The sequence below is a fragment of the Drosophila erecta genome, unplaced genomic scaffold (genome assembly GCF_003286155.1).
Source record: "Drosophila erecta strain 14021-0224.00,06,07 unplaced genomic scaffold, DereRS2 tig00000000-arrow-pilon, whole genome shotgun sequence".
NCBI classification, from domain to species: domain Eukaryota; kingdom Metazoa; phylum Arthropoda; class Insecta; order Diptera; family Drosophilidae; genus Drosophila; species Drosophila erecta.
Window position 1 is genome coordinate 23029156 of NW_020825194.1, and position 16289 is coordinate 23045444.

Consider the following 16289-nt stretch of genomic DNA (forward strand, 5'->3'; position numbering starts at 1 on the left):
CTTAAATTTTGGTTTGGTCACTTAGCTATAGTTTTTCAATTATTTGGCTTATCCTTGTTCAAGGGTTCATCATTTGTTGTAACCATTTTAAAGCTTTTATGTATGCGTTCCATCATATTCCATAAATAACTAAATTCATAAAATATTTAAAGGAATTTAATATATTCGGGTTGATCCTACAAATTTGATTTAAAGCCAATATCTAGCTATGTATGAGCAATGAAATTAAAAATCTAGCTAACTTGTAGCTGCTAGAGATAACCCATTCGTTAGCCTAGTCCTATCGATAGTTGTCAGCACTGATTGTTCAGCGTGTTTTGCTTGTTTGCGTAAAAGCAAAACAAAACATCAACGCAACGGGGAGAATTCATAATATTATCCCCAGTTTTGGACACCTTCACCGGAAGTGGTCAAGAGCCTTCCTAATCATGGGCGACTCCGACAAAAAGAAGGAAGAACATCTGACAACGAGCTCGAATTCCTCGTCCAGTGACGAAGGGGAGGCCCCAGGTTGGTCTAACTAGTTAGGTTTTTAGTGTCACTCATTAACTGAATTCAATTCTAGACGCCACAATGGATATGATTCGACGCTTCTTTGCAAACACTCTTAATCTGGGTGGCTCTACGGACGCAAAGGCAGACATTAAGGTGGAGAAGGTGAGCGGAGCTCCCGATAATTTGATTATCATATTAATTAAATTAATTAAATCGCATATTCGCAGGTTATTCCAGATTTGACTTTTGACGGCTTGGCCGAACATTGGCGTGAGCATGGATTCCGCAAGATTGTGACCATGGTGGGAGCCGGTATTTCCACATGTGGGTACATCTATATACATATCACTGTTGAATCCTACTAACATATGTATTGCCATCCTTAGCTGCTGGCATTCCGGACTTCAGATCCCCAGGTTCCGGGCTATACAGCAATCTAAAAAAATACAAGCTGCCACATCCGACGGCCATATTCGATCTGGACTATTTCGAAAAGAATCCGGCGCCGTTCTTTGCACTGGCCAAGGAACTTTACCCTGGATCCTTTATTCCCACACCGGCCCACTACTTTGTCCGTTTGCTGAACGACAAGGGACTGCTTCAGCGTCACTACACCCAGAACATAGACACGTTAGACCGGCTTACTGGTCTACCCGAGGAAAAAATCATCGAGGCGCATGGCAGCTTCCACACCAACCACTGCATTAAGTGCCGCAGGGAGTACGACATGGCCTGGATGAAGGCGGAGATCTTCGCAGATCGTCTGCCCAAATGCAAAAAGTGCAATGGTGTTGTTAAGCCAGACATTGTTTTCTTTGGCGAAAACCTGCCGCAGAGATTTTACACCAGTCCTGACGAGGACTTCCGGGACTGCGATCTGCTGATCATCATGGGTACCTCGTTGGAAGTGCAACCGTTTGCTTCTCTGATGCAGAGACCAGGACCACGTTGCCTGCGCCTGTTGATCAACCGCGATGCGGTGGGTCAGGCCAGCTTTGTGCCCTTTATGGATCCCCATGAACGATCGCTACTCTTCGACAGGCCCAATAATACAAGGGATGTGGCCTTTCTGGGCGACTGTGATGCTGGAGTAATGGCTCTGGCCGAAGCCTTGGGCTGGGAGGAAGAGCTGCAGCAGCTTATTACCAGCGAAAGGAAGAAACTGAGCGGCAGCCAGAATAGCGAGGAGCAGCAAGAAGACAAGGAGAAACCGCACTCGGGCCCGGGTGAGAAGGCTTCGGGTAGTCGGGAGAAGAAGGATGCTTCGCTTTAGACCCTGAAATTAGTTAGTAACATCCGTAGTTAATTTGTAGTTGAAGTGTGCAATTTGTTTACATGTGGATTACGTGTATAAAATGGACAATGCCATGTGCAGGCATTGCTGGCTAATACCGCGCGCTTTCTTTTTCCTCCGTTTCCGGCATTCAATTATTCAAGTGCCATTTGTGAGCCATTAGCGTGTCCCTTTTGGCCGGGCCACCATAAACCGCAAAAACTGATTGAGTTGCTCTGCCGTTTCCGGCGCACAAAAAGCAGCAAACCGCCAACAAAGGTTAACTCTCGACATGTTTCTGTTTCGTTTTCTGACCTGAACCGGGCTTGGGTACGGATTTGGATGCTGGTGTTGGTGCTGGTGCTGATACTCATTTCGATTCAGTTACAGCTGCCCAGCCCCTCGACATGGCTCGACCGCTGCTGTGGGCGTGGCATGTGGCATTCTAACTGCCTGTTTGTGTGGCTTACACGGACGCTGCTGCTGCTGCTGCTGCATCAACTTAATGACTCGCAATCTGTCCTGCAGAAGCACACACGCACAAAGCGAAAGAGACACACACGGTGGCCCGGTAATGAAGCTTCTGCGGTGAATTGGCCAATAGAAAATACGTACGGGCAGGACTAATTAAAACCAAGCTCGCAACCGGGCCAGCGGGGACCTCCTGCCGGGGCACACAACCGGATATTGTTAATCGTTGACAGGGGCGACGGTTGGAGGTGGCTCCATCGGATGAAGGCTGCCTCCCTGCCTGTCAACTTCGGGCCATGAATTGCTGCAGATGCATTAGGAAATCAAATGCAGCCACGGAAATATTGATAGCCACGCAATTTGTTGCAGTTCAAGCTGCTACAGCTGCTGCCACTGAAATTGCACTTGCTTTTGGCCCAAAACTTTGGCAATTAAAGCTAATGGCCTAAGATCTTGTCTATTTGCAATTTTCCCGAGTGTTGCCTCCTCACCGAATGTTTGGCTGCACTAATAAAAATTATTTCTGTTTGCTAAGAATGGTAAATAAATATCAATCAGCTCATTCACGTTATTTAATAGAGTATTACATTTAAGATCAGTTTCCAATTTAAATTAAGTAATATGAAAGATTAATATTAATACTTACAAAGTGATATATATATTTTTAAATCGATCTACGAGAAAATGATTGAATAATTGAATTCGCAGGATGTGATATAAGCTCGCTGCTCGTTGCCTATTAAGATTTTATTGTGCAATAAAAAGTAAAGCTTTTTTTTGTAATTTGACTTATTTTGGCTCTTGTTAGGCATTGACCATATTTACTTATTACTTATTTTTTTATACTTTTGGGATCATCTACCGGACCATTTAAGTTCCGCCTCAGTTTTTGCCAGTGCTTCGGCCCACTCAGTCAAAATTGAGTCAAGTTGGCTCAATATTAACTTGACTTCACCCCTCCTTGCGAGAAATGCGGAACGCCATTAAGTGCACTCCATACACACGCCATTGAGGAAGCTGGGTCTGTGGCAACCGAAGGGGCAGGTCATATTTGTGTGAGCATGTTTCATATTTGTAATCAAAATGCGATGCTTACGACCCAGACCCAACCGCCCACTCGCTCCGCGCCTGTTCATCAATGGCATCGAAAGAAAGGCGGGGGGTTGATGAAATCGTGGACATTCCACGATGTCATCAGCGCCAGCTGGGCTCGCGCTTTGATATTGAATTCTTGACATGATTGTGTGGCGCACAGCTTGGCCGGGAATTGATTGAGCGCCCAAACAGAGACCCAGTTTGAAGGAGGAAACACCCCGACCGCAAATAAATCAGACGATGCTAATAAAGCAGGGATCGCCATTGATTATTAGGCCCTGGCTACAAACATATTTAATGGTCGTTTATTCTAAAATATATGCGTGCTTATCGTAGCGAAATCTTTATGAATATTTTATTATTTCTTTAATAAAAAGGAAAGCAGAAGTAACTGCCACGGCGGCTGCCAAATGCCGTCCTCAAAACGCAATTTGTGTCAATAAATGTGGGAACAAGCGAGAGAGTTTTTATAAGGGGATTGCCTACAGCGGCGGACAAAATAATAGCTTCTAAGAAAGTTCAGCATTTGATGCCAAAAAATCGCCTGATATAATTGTACAGACCCTAAAATAGTGTAAAAAACCAATACGAAACAGTGTATTAAAAAGAATTGTCCCAGTAACGTAATGCTCTGCAGTTCCAAAACACTTTATCAAGAAAAATTGTTAATCACTGAAATTAATCCAAAACCTCATTGATAACTTGTTTCATATATCAAAGCAAGGTTTTTAAACGGATTTTATTACTGCCTAATAAGTTATATTTATTCCAATTCAAAGGATTTGTTTTTTTTTCATATATATATTTCTTAAGTGAAGAATCTGTACATCATAATATTGTATCTTAACATCACAGGGTGAAAAAAAGGATTTGTTAAATATAAACTGAATTCAAAGAGTCAACAAAAATATTTACCAGTGCTAGTTAGAAACTGAAAAGAATGTGTATGAGATGGTAACGTACCTATATTGCCTTCCGAAAGTAAGTATTATAAAGTGTGCCCCGGACTGTGTGTGAAGTGTGCTCATATAGAACATCCCTGAATAATCAGCAGCAGTAGCCGAAGCTTCGCATAATCGTCATAATCATTTTATGTGCATGTTGTGTGGCATACTTTTGTGCGCATAAATTTTTATTTACGTCTTTGTCAACACAATGCGACGAAAACGATTGAGTGTGTGGGTGTGTGGCTGTGTGGGTGTGTGGGACACACCCCAACCCACACACATGTAATATTAAAGTGCGATTTGAAATGCCGCTTGCCGCACGGATCCAAATTGGCGGTTTTCGTGGCTCCAAATGAGCTGCGGTGGGGCTGGCATGTATAAAATAAATTTCCGCTGCGGTCCCGACAATCCCCCAATTGATGTAGATATGATGAACAATAAACAGAATGCGAGTCCATTCGAGTGGTTGCCCGAATAGAATTATTCTCAAAATCGCAGCCATCATATTTCTTACCAAGGCCTTGCGAGGGCGCCAAAACAAAACGAGTTTAGGGATTGCCATTAATGAAGTGTAACGAATTGGAAAACCAAATAATTCGTATTGATTTCGCTGGTTTTCGGACCGCAGGATGCATTGATTTGGCGCAGCGGCAAAAACGGGTCCATGGCCAATTGATTGGCCAAAGCCAATCTTCAATGAATAAATGAACGGATGTGGATGTGGATGTGGATGCGGATATACATACATATGTGGTCGGAGCACGATTTTGGGTCCGTCAGGTGCATTGTCGAGTGCATTTAATTGTGGCCCAGGACGCACAGAGCTCTCCGACAAAGGATTTGGCCAGGATGTCCCTGCAACGGCAGGAAAAACTCCTCAAACAAATAGAAAGAGAAAATGATTTACCCAAAACGGTTGGCAGTGGGCAATATTTTTCTCTTTTCTCATTTTTTTGTCGCTTTTCCGTTTGCATGGCGTTTTGTTTTCGGTCCGATTTGGTTGGCCATCGGCTTTTGTGGTTAATTGAAATTTTTCATTTGGCCCGTTTTGGCCATCGCCTCGGCGGCCTTAAATTCATTTTGAATTGTTAGTTCTAAGCCCCGGGAAATTCCCGGGCGAGTTCACAGCCTGCGCCAAAATATGCAATAAATTTTCAAAAGCACAGCGACAACAAAACTCTTTTCTGCCACTGGATTATGTAATTGCATATTTGGACCCATATATTTAAATTCGCCCAGATAGTCATCTATTGGCAAAAAACAATTATCAATATTTAATTCGTTGGTGGTTTTTGTGGTCGGCAAATGCTAATGAAATATGAAAATCTGTTAGGGCTTAAAGCAATAACCCTTCCCACTCACCCAAGTCAAGGATGGCGCATTAGGACGCAGTAAGGCTGCGAAGAGCTAGTCAAATTAAATTCATTTAATTAAAGTTATAATTTCACACAACAAAACGGGCAAATGACGGCGCAGGGAAAATCCATTTAGAGCGTGAACGAAACCTGCATTTTGCGAAACATTTCCTCCGACCGTTTCCTTCTTTTCACCTGTTTCTCTGCGCGCAGGATGTGTCCGGGCACCTGACCAACTTGCACAGCCCCTTATCCTTATCGTCCTGGCCCGGCCCCGACATTGGTAATTTAGAGAAAATTCTGGCCAAAAAGCGGTAACGGGCGGAGGGGCGCAAGAATTTGGTACTCGTTACTTGTATTGCCTTTTCGATTTGCACTTTACACGCTTTCATTACACTTCGTTTCCGTAGCTGGGAAAACGGCTGGGGGCGGGGAAGATGGAAATACTTGACCCGAAACCGTTGCATTGTTAGCATTTAAACTGTTTCTTTGCCGTTGCGCTTCACTTGAACTGCATTCTCGAGAGATACAGGGACAGTGGAGCTTCCACAAGTTTTACTTACATTACTAAAACTGTTTTTCTGTTTTTAAAACATTATTTTTAATCAATTATTTCTCGTTCGAAGTTTGAGAATCCTATTAGGATCATCAATCACTCATAGAAGCCAATTGGATTTCTAAATATTTATAAAAGCGCTTAAGATCCCATTTGATCCTATAAATTCTTTTCGAAAGTGAATTCAGCATAAAGCTGAACATTCAGACACCTTTATTATTTCAAAGCTAAAGCCTTTATTTTGGTAAAGAAGACTTTTAAAGAAACCTATTAAACTAACTAAAAGTTTTTTCTGAGTAATTTGAATTGGAATAATAATCTGCTAGTAATCATGAAACGAATCACCTAAATGGATTATGTTCCAGCTTGATACAAGTTTGAACACCAATCAAAATGGGCTGAGTGGCCGATTCAGTGGGGTTCCACTGTTGCAAGAAGGAGGATTTGGCAAGTGGATGGGCGGCATTATCTAAATACCCAACAGCAACATTTTGCAGCTGCAGCTTCATAATCATCGACAGCCGAATCATCGCAACGAGCACTCATCTTAACGTCAGTGGAAATGATTGCTGCCCCCGGAAAATGCCACCCACTTTGGCAGCAACCGACATGCTGCCTTGACACTTTAAGCTGCAATTTCGTTAAAATATTTCCAATCGATTTCGTTGGTTCATCGCCAAGTTTATTTCCACTTTCTTGTTGTTTGCCAGTTGTTCTACCCGCTTGTTGCCCCGTTGCCCCTCCAAAATGCAGCACATTTTCCTTTTCCACTCTGCCAGATCTTACGGAAATGAAATGTGTTTCTATTTTAGTTTCACAAGCTTTATTTTTTTGTTCGAGTGTGTGTGTGTGTGTGCATTTACACGCTCGAGTGTTTGCCTCAAACTCGAAGTAGAGGTTTTGGCAAATACAAAATAACAAAAAAAAAAAAACTAAAATGCGGAAGAAGAAAACGGAGACTGCCTCTTCAGTTTATTTACAAATCACGAAAAAATTGCAATTTTCAATACCCTGAAAATGGCAAACACAAATATGAGGCGGACTCCAGGGGGCCTGGCCTCGGTCAAATGGCAAATGGCAAATGTTTGCACAAACTTTCGAGTCCCGCCCACTCATCACATTTCTGCAGTGGCAATCTGCATAATTGTGCGGCAACCAAATGTTTCAGGGAAAACACTTTCCACCTAGCACACGCAGCTGCAAATGAGGTTTTCAAGGACAGCGACTACTACTAATGCAGTGGTGTAGTGAAACCGATGTCCTGGCTAATTACCATGCAAATATTTACACATTTCCATGCACTGACAGAGGAATCTTGCCGAGCTTGTCGGATGCTTGTCAGATACCGTCAGATGTCACAAATGGTTATCAAGCATACGCAGTGTGTGCCGAGCACTTGATGAGCTGTGCGTAATTGTTTCTGACTCGGGCATTGAGTTCCTATCAGGTGACAGGTTGTGAATGTATTCATTCCAAAGGAATAGATCTGCAGGAATTTAGATATCCCAATGGTATTCCACTACATGGCAAATTATATATTAATGGCACACAGATAATTAGAATAATAAATCAAATGGGGTTATAAATAAATTTCGGGGTCGTTGCAAAAAGAGTATAGAATCTCTACAACTTCTCCCAGTAGATCATAGGCATCTTTTGCTCAAACTTGAATGGAACTCAGAATAGATGTACTAAGGGAAAATCAAGTGAAAATGTTGAGTTTTTCATTGTTAAGCCGATGTATGCTGGAAAAGTTGTCATAAATGCCAGCATCCAGTGGTTTCTCAGAAACTTATAGTTCCTCCTTGCTATGTCATTTTTAAATACATTAAGCTTCCAGATATCCTTTGACTTATTAAATTCCTCTCGAATCTTTACTGGCTCAGCCGCAATTATTGATCACATCGCATTGGTAGTCAACTGCGCGAGTGAAAGTCGTGAAAAGGGAAAACTCATTTGCATGGTTTATTCCCTTCGCAGCTCGAGCTGCCATGAGCCATAATGAAGTGGCACGATTTACGCCGAAGCCTTCATGTTGCCATTGTTTAGTTGGCTGCCAAGGACTTCAAGGACATCGCCTTGTTTCGCTATTCATTAAGGCAGCTGCTAGCCTTGATTGACGCGCCCCACTCGTCGCCGTTATTATTATTATTTAAATGTAAATGGTTGGGTATGAAAAAAAGCTGTGTGCCCATACTGGGCGGGTAATTTGGCTTTAAGATTGCCTGCTATTTAAAGTTCTTTATGCGGCGAGCACTTTTCGTTAGCATGCAAGTGCAATTCGGTCTAGGCAAATTGCCCGCCAGCAGGCACCAGATGAAAGCATAACACACAACTCTAAGCCACAGCTTGCAAAAGAGGAAAAGAATTTAAAAACTTTAGCTAAAAATGCGCCACGCACTCACTCACTCATACATATGTACATCCAGCCGTAAACCTTTTCGGCTCTTGGCCATATGTTGCCGCTGTGTTGGCCACTCCACACAGCTTGTGGGCCACATTGTGGTCGCTTTGCTGGTCAGCAAGCCCCCCTGCGGTTCCTGCCCCTCTCTCTCTCCGCATTCGTTGCGTGTGCTTGCGTGTGTGAGGCGTGTAAATTCCATTTCTGCGGACAGACACGCACGCAGACAAACACGTAATCGCACAAATCTGCATTTGCGTCTTGATTAGTGTTGCATACTTCAAGGAGCTGCGAATCCGGGGGAGTTTTCAGTGCTGTTTCTGGTCTGGTTTGCGCAATTGAATGTAACAAACCACTAAATCATTACGTGGTTGTACTTTTGGACGGCTTTAGCACATTATCTTAAAAACCAAAGATTTTGGACAAGAATATTGATATAGAAATTATCGAACTGTCTGAATGATGTATAAATACTGCATAAAAACTCCCATGTCTTCCTTACATGTACCAATTATTTAAGAATGCGTGAAACAACGATAAAATGGCATTTGTGATTTTATGAACCCCACGCTAATTTCATAACGCGACTTACGAAGTTAAACTTTAATCACTTTATCAAACCGTCGCCCTGTTCGCTTTATTGCCACCCTGCAAAGCGCTTGAGAAGATAAATATCGCTTCATGGATTTTTAATGCCATCGACTTTCGAGTAACTCGGTCTGGGGTAACACACCGCTTGAGTGTTTAATTGCCCCTCAGTCAATGTGTGTGACTCTGGGTGGATGCTATGATTTTTTTTACGATTTTGGGGGGATCCCAGCAGGTTGGCGAGGCAATAAAATCGCCGCCTGCTGTGCACTCAAATGACCAGAAGCAGGGATTGGCTCCTCTAGCTCTTCGCTCTTGGTTCAATGGCAGGGCGGAGTCTCCATCGGAGTCTCCTTTGGCTCGCCAGGAGCAAATCCTTTAATCTGTCTTTCAATTTCAAATAACCCAATGGTTAAGCACTCGCAACACTCGCACATTCACTGCCACACTGCCTGTCTCGACTGTCCATTTGTGTTACCACATCGGCAAAGGCGGCGACTCGTCGCCTGTGTCCCCAGCCCCTGATCCCCTCACGGCCAACAGAATTTGCTGGCAGACCAATTGAATTGTTTCAATTGACACTTGGCCTGGTCCCGGCTCAGTTTCTGTCGACCGTCTGTGGACCTTTAGCTTCGTTTCGGGCTTTGTTCGGTTTCATAATGAAAGTCAGTCGTTTGGCCGCATTGTTGTCGCTAATTTGTGGCACCGCTAATTGGCCCGCTGCCAGGGGTTCACGCAGATCACTGCGAGAAAAGGGGAACACCAGGCTACCAAATGCCATATTTAATACAATTAACAACGTAAGTTGGCGTCAGCCTCATTCTCTTTTATTCATACGATTAAAATTGAAATAGAAATATATGGATCTACCTTAAGCTTGCCGTAATGCACTTTGGACACATCAATTGTGTTATATTACCCAGCTCACATTACCTCTTTGCTTTGGCCTGTATCCACAACGGATTACCAGCTTGAAGATGCTTCATCATATATGTATATTTAAGTTTAACTAAACTGAGGCTTTCCGCTTGACTTACCCGAGGCAGCCATTGTCGAGTTCTTGTTTGTTTGCTGAATTATGCAAATATCGTAATGTGGTGTGTGCGTTTCATTAGGCTAATGACTAGGCAAATACTGCCCATTTGCAGTTTGCGATGATAGGACCTATCGGTGGTTTTCAATTACATTTCGAGTTAAAATCAATTTACGGGTCAATCGAAGCAGTCATTAAATGCCAGCCGTATAAAAGCCGGAATCCTGCAAAATGGAATCAAAAGGCAGTCGAGATGTTGCTCCAACCGCTGGTGTTGCATTTGAGTCAATTGCTTCGGCTTATAGGTAACGCAACACCGCCTTAGACTTCCTAGCCAACTTAAGCCAATTCCATCCTAGTCGGCCAATACTTTGCTCAACTTCCATCGATTTTGATTGTCTACAATAACTCGGCCTCTGCAACTCCCCTGCAACTGGAATATTTAAGTGCTTTGGAATTGGTTCTTCGTGAATTGAGTCAGCCAATTAGGCTCCAATGGATTAACGTGGCATTCTTAAGGGATTTGACGGATCTGGAGGATCAAGTTATGGGCGCCTTAAATAGCAGCGTCACCGAGGTAAGCTTTCGATTAGAAATATATTGGCTTTAAAAAGTATGATTTTACCTCTAGACACTTATCCTGGCTTCCAGGGATTTATAACGATCTTATCGCAGACGCACCACTTTATTCACGCTCGATACTACGCCACTCGCAATGCAAATGTGCGCCTCAAGGATAAGCGATATTTGTTCCTGTGCGAGGACGAAAGCCCTGCGGAATTGCTTCACATGGATATACTGCAGTGTGAGTACGGTTTATAGTTGCTCATAAGGACACTATGAATAAGCCGTTTCAATTGAGTGTTCCCGTCATGTTCCACTCGGTTCAAGCAACTGCGCCAGCATCAATTTATTAGCTAAAGCGGTGGCTTTCCGCCACCTCCCTGGGGGCGTGGCAAAACAACTCAAACTGGAAAAGTTTCCTTTAGGCCCCCGACGCGCGGCGACCCTCGCGCAAACATGGTGGGGAAACAGCCGCAGGACATTCGTGGCCAGTTGATCAAACTTCAGCACTTGACAATAATTTCAACACTCGACAGTGCCGTGTTCGATTGTGAACTTGGGCTATTCGGGTTTGGACTCTGCTCTCCCTCTGATTTTTTCATTGTTTTGTAACTGGCCAACCGAGACAGAGAGAAATCCAGTTGTAAATGTGTTCTTCAGACACAAATACCTATTACATTTTATCGAATTTCGTTGTAGACCCCAAATCTCTTTAGGCAAATAACCTTATAAGTAATACTTAAAACTAGGTAAACCTTATTCGATACCTCCCAATTTCCAAACGGGATCCGTGTTCTTTTTTAAATCCCTTGCCCAATTGTTTTTCCTGCTTGTCCAACATCGGGAAATCGCTGTAATGCGCTTTAGTCTACCCTCACCATCTGATGGTCCGACCTGGAACGGAAACCGAGGCAGGGGCAGCACCAACAGGACCAAAAACAGGACCCCAACCAGACCCCGGGCGCAGGGAAGGCGCATCGGTAAACACGAGAAACAAGGACGAAGGTGAAGGAGGAGCAGGGACTAAAACCACTTCGCCCTACCGCGACATCAATTTCGAGCTGTGGACACAAAAGTTTGTTGGTGCCTTTGGTAATTTGGATGCCCTGCTCCTGGACGCATTCTTGCCTAACGAAACTTTTGCCAACCGGGTCGAACTTTATCCCAACAAGCTGCTCAATCTGCAGCGCCGCAGCCTGCTCGTTGGCTCCATTACTTATGTCCCATATACGATTACTAATTATGTGGTAAGTAATTGCCGGTTAAGTTTATATTTATCGTTTGTTGTTGCTTACGCAGCACTGAGAAAAATTAGTTAAGTTACTCTATAATATCTTGTTGAGGTATGGTTTACTTTAGGTCCCGTATCTGAACCTTTTAAATTTGAAAATCATAGTAAAATCTAAGGCTTGATAATAATTTATATTGTAATATAATGATGTTCGATACTAAACGTCCGAACTGTTTGATTACTAACTTGGTTTCAGATTACTGAAATGTTAAGTTTTGTGTTAAATTTCATTTCGAGATTTCGGAATTTGTAAACATTTGAAATTCGTTCTTAAACTTGACTGTAGTGGGGTTATTTCCAAGAAGAGGAAAGTAAGTGGTCAGGTTTTTTTCCGTGCCTTCCTGATGGCCACCCAGCTTTACCAAAATGCCAGAGATTTGCACGCCAACATTAAGCAAAGCCAATTGGTCGTCCTTGTTCCCATTCACCTCACCCCCCTCGACCCTCATCACCTCCCAGAATGTTGAGGACTCCTCATCTTCATCAGGCTCATTCACATCGTTGTCTTTGGATTAGTCGGACTCTCTGTGCGAACCCATCGTGAATAAATGTCCAGTGGCGGGTCCCTTGGCCAAATTTGTATGTTTGCGTGTATGTGTGGGGATTGTTGGTGTCTGTGTGTGTTTGGCGGTGGTGGTGTGGGTAAGGGTGGGGGTGCTTAGTTATTTCCCTTTGTTGTCGTTGCGGGCAACGACTTTGGCAACTAAAATGTAAGCACATGTTGTGCTGCGGTGCCTAGTCCCTGGTAATCACTGCTGAAAGTTGCCAGGACTCGTCCAAGCACAGAAAGCACACTATCTTTTAAGCTGCGAAAATTATTAATAATAAAAAATTAATAATTATCAATTAATCACTGATTCAAAATGTAATCAGTTTTATTTATTTTTAGACTACTAAAATATAACTACCAATATGAAATAAATAAAATCTTTTTTATACAAAAATAGTAAGCATATATTGCCTGAGGTGCTTAGGTATTTTTTACACCTAAAACTAAATGTTAGATGTAAAACATGAAGCCATATTTTCAACAACTCAATTACCATCTAGTCTTAACCAGGTTTTTTCCCCTGATCCCTGTTATTCCAGTGTAGCCACAGAATGGGCAAAAAAAAGAGCTTTTGTTGTCATTTGACAAAAGTTTTGTTCGCACTCAATTGGTTGCCTTAAGGACATTTGCACATTTGTAAACACACGCACGCCCAGCCAAACACTAACACCAACACCAACGCCAGCACTCACACTCACGCACACTTATTCACACTCACAGATAGGCAAACAGCCACAAGCATGTGAGTGTGGTTTTGTTTGGGGCTTGGCTTTGGATCCTGCACAGCACCAACATTGATTTAAATTACGTGTTTCCATTTAATTGCCGCCCGACGAGCCAAGTGTCGATGTCCATTTGAATGCTACTTTGTGTTCCACATGCAGAGTGGGTTGGTTTGGTCGTGGCTCCAGCCAGCCCATTAACGAAATTAGCAGCGGCACTTGAGTTGTCGGCCATAGTTAACCATTAAACGTTAACCCATTGCAGCCCGCTGGCCAGGGCGACGTGGATCCCATCCATCCGCAGAAGGCCAATCGTTCGCTCACCTTCGACGGCGCCGAGGCCAATGTGTTGAAGACCTTCTGCCAGGTGCACAACTGTCATCTGAGGGTCGAGGCGTGTAAGTCATTGTAATTAATGAATTTGTAACTTGAAAAATATGAAACATTCAACTTTAAACATCGAATTCCTTGCAGATGGGGCCGACAACTGGGGCGGAATTTACGACAATGAATCGAGCGATGGCATGCTGGGGGATATCTATGAGCAGCGCGTGGAGGTGGCCATTGGTTGCATCTACAATTGGTATGATGGAATCACGGAAACCTCGGACACCATAGCCCGATCTTCGGTGACTATACTGGGTCCTGCTCCAGCGTGAGTTTCACTTCGCTTGAGTGAGCCCATAAAATTACATTTAGCCTGTTTTCTAGCCCTCTACCCAGCTGGCGCACTAATATTATGCCCTTTAATAATCGAACTTGGCTGCTGCTAATCGCTACTTTAGTGACTTGCGGAACCTTTTTGTACTTCATGAAGTATGTCAGTTATTGTCTACGGTTGTCCGGGACTCAGGCCAGGTTTCATCACAGCCGAAAGCTCGAGAAATCCATGCTGGATATATTTGCTCTATTTATTCAGCAGCCATCTGCTCCACTGGGGTAGGAATTAAACTCAGCTATTTCCTGGTCTGGACTAAAATTATTTTGACTTGCTCCTTTTCAGCTTCGATCGTTTTGCTCCACGATTTTTCTTGGCTACACTTTTATGTGCCACAATCACCTTGGAGAACATTTACAGTGGTCAACTTAAATCGATGCTGACCTTTCCCTTCTACTCCGCCCCTGTGGATACCATCGAGAAATGGGCTCATTCGGACTGGAAGTGGTCAGCTCCATCCATTATCTGGGTGCACACGGTGGAGAGTTCCGATCTGCAAACGGAGCAGATTCTGGCTCGGAACTTTGAGGTGCACGACTACAGCTACTTGTCGAATGTCAGCTTCATGCCAAATTATGGACTCGGGATCGAGCGACTGTCTTCGGGATCTCTTTCTGTTGGCGATTATGTGTCCACGGAGGCCTTGGAAAACCGTATTGTAAGATATTATTTATTTTTTTGCTTAGTGCTTAAGGTGCAGTTTTTATCGTAGGTTTTGCATGACGATCTGTATTTTGACTATACGCGGGCTGTTTCGATAAGAGGCTGGATCCTAATGCCTGAACTGAACAAACATATAAGGACCTGTCAGGAAACTGGACTATACTTTCACTGGGAACTTGAGGTACTTATTTTATAACTCTAAGAATATGCACAACTAGTTTTTGTATTATGACAACATATAATTTACTCATAATAATATTTAATTTATACATATTTCCCAAACGTTTTTCCCTCCAGTTCATTGACAAGTACATGGACAAGAAGAAGCAAGAAGTGCTGATGGATCTGGCAACTGGGCACCAGGTCAAGGGAGCTCCCCAGGCATTGGATGTGCACAACATCGCCGGCGCCTTGTTCGTCCTGGCCTTTGGCGTCGCCTTTGCGGCCTGTGCCCTGCTGGTGGAGTTACTGATCCACAGAATGGATATAAGCAAATAATTCGGCCGTTAAAATGACGCCCGTTTGCGCAGCGAGTGGAGATCCTTGGGTTGCAGCGCACGTGTCGCAGCAAACATCAAAATCGCATGGTGCACGACGCGCGAAAGCCGCAAAAACCCCACATGATTGGGAACTAAAGTGTGGAGTACACTGGAGGAAATGGGGCGTAAAATATATTCTTTTAATAGCAGTAGGGAATTAGAATCACATTGACTATTCCAGCTGAAACTCGTCACTCCTCGTTACTCCTATTTGTTATTAGATTGAATGCTACCGTTTAATTGAATGCTACCGTAGTACCGTTTAAAGTACTTTCTTAGTGCATTATTATTATTATTATATTACAGCGTTTAACTAACTAATATACCTATTTAAAATGAGTTATTATATTGAGTTATATTTTAAACTTTAAAATTTAAAATGGTTTAGAACTGGTGCTTATCAAATAGCCAACTAGACTGATTATATGTGCTTTTTCTTAGTAAAATTCAAACACAAGATGTGTTTTCTCCAGTGCACGCTGGCTGTTCCCATGGCAGAAATATGACGGCAGCCTGCAGCCCGAAATCGACCATTGGCATTGTTGGTCTGGGATGGATAAGCGACACGGCCGAGTGGCCAACTGAAAAGTGAAAAGTGGACGCATCTCCTCGGGAAAGGGAGCTGGAAGCCCTGGACACCGGCAACTGGAAAGGGGCTGTGTGGCTCGTTTTGCGGCACTATCTGCTGCACTTGCCACGGAAATGCGGGCGGATTGGGGGATTGTGGACATGCAAGCGGAAAATGACTTCTGCCCTGTATGCTGCGGTAATTGGAAAAGCGTTTAGTGCTAGACGAACGCAATTTCGTCGCCGGCAACATTTTTAATGATGCCCTTAATTATCGCTGTGGGAAATTATTCATTATCACTAATTTGCCGTAGCTCACGGGCCGCTCGCATGCACCTGCCCACTCGTAGTTGGATGTGGAAGGTGGAGCGTCTTTAGCCGAGCCCGTTTCCTTCATGTTCTTATCCATCCATTCTGTTCCACCGCTTCCTGGCCCCCATCTCTCACCTGAATCTGCGAAT

The 16289-nt window shown here is 43.5% G+C and overlaps 2 protein-coding genes across 2 annotated transcripts; both read left to right on the top strand.

Moving 5' to 3' along the window:
• The first annotated feature begins 268 nt into the window (after nt 1–268).
• Nucleotides 269–1886, top strand: LOC6553774 (NAD-dependent protein deacetylase Sirt2). The gene is made up of 4 exons (XM_001979405.3): nt 269–510; nt 566–657; nt 723–819; nt 882–1886. Exons 1-4 carry the CDS (start codon nt 429–431, stop codon nt 1766–1768), a joined length of 1158 nt encoding a protein of 385 aa, XP_001979441.1. The 5' UTR covers nt 269–428; the 3' UTR covers nt 1769–1886.
• Nucleotides 1887–10467: 8581 nt separating this feature from the next.
• LOC6553773 lies at nt 10468–15595 on the top strand. The gene is made up of 10 exons (XM_001979404.3): nt 10468–10519; nt 10574–10791; nt 10866–11019; nt 11646–12025; nt 13607–13739; nt 13816–13996; nt 14053–14280; nt 14345–14717; nt 14772–14903; nt 15020–15595. The coding sequence occupies exons 1-10, from the start codon at nt 10468–10470 to the stop codon at nt 15218–15220; spliced, it is 2052 nt and encodes a 683-aa protein (XP_001979440.2). The 3' UTR covers nt 15221–15595.
• The last annotated feature ends 694 nt before the right edge of the window (nt 15596–16289 follow it).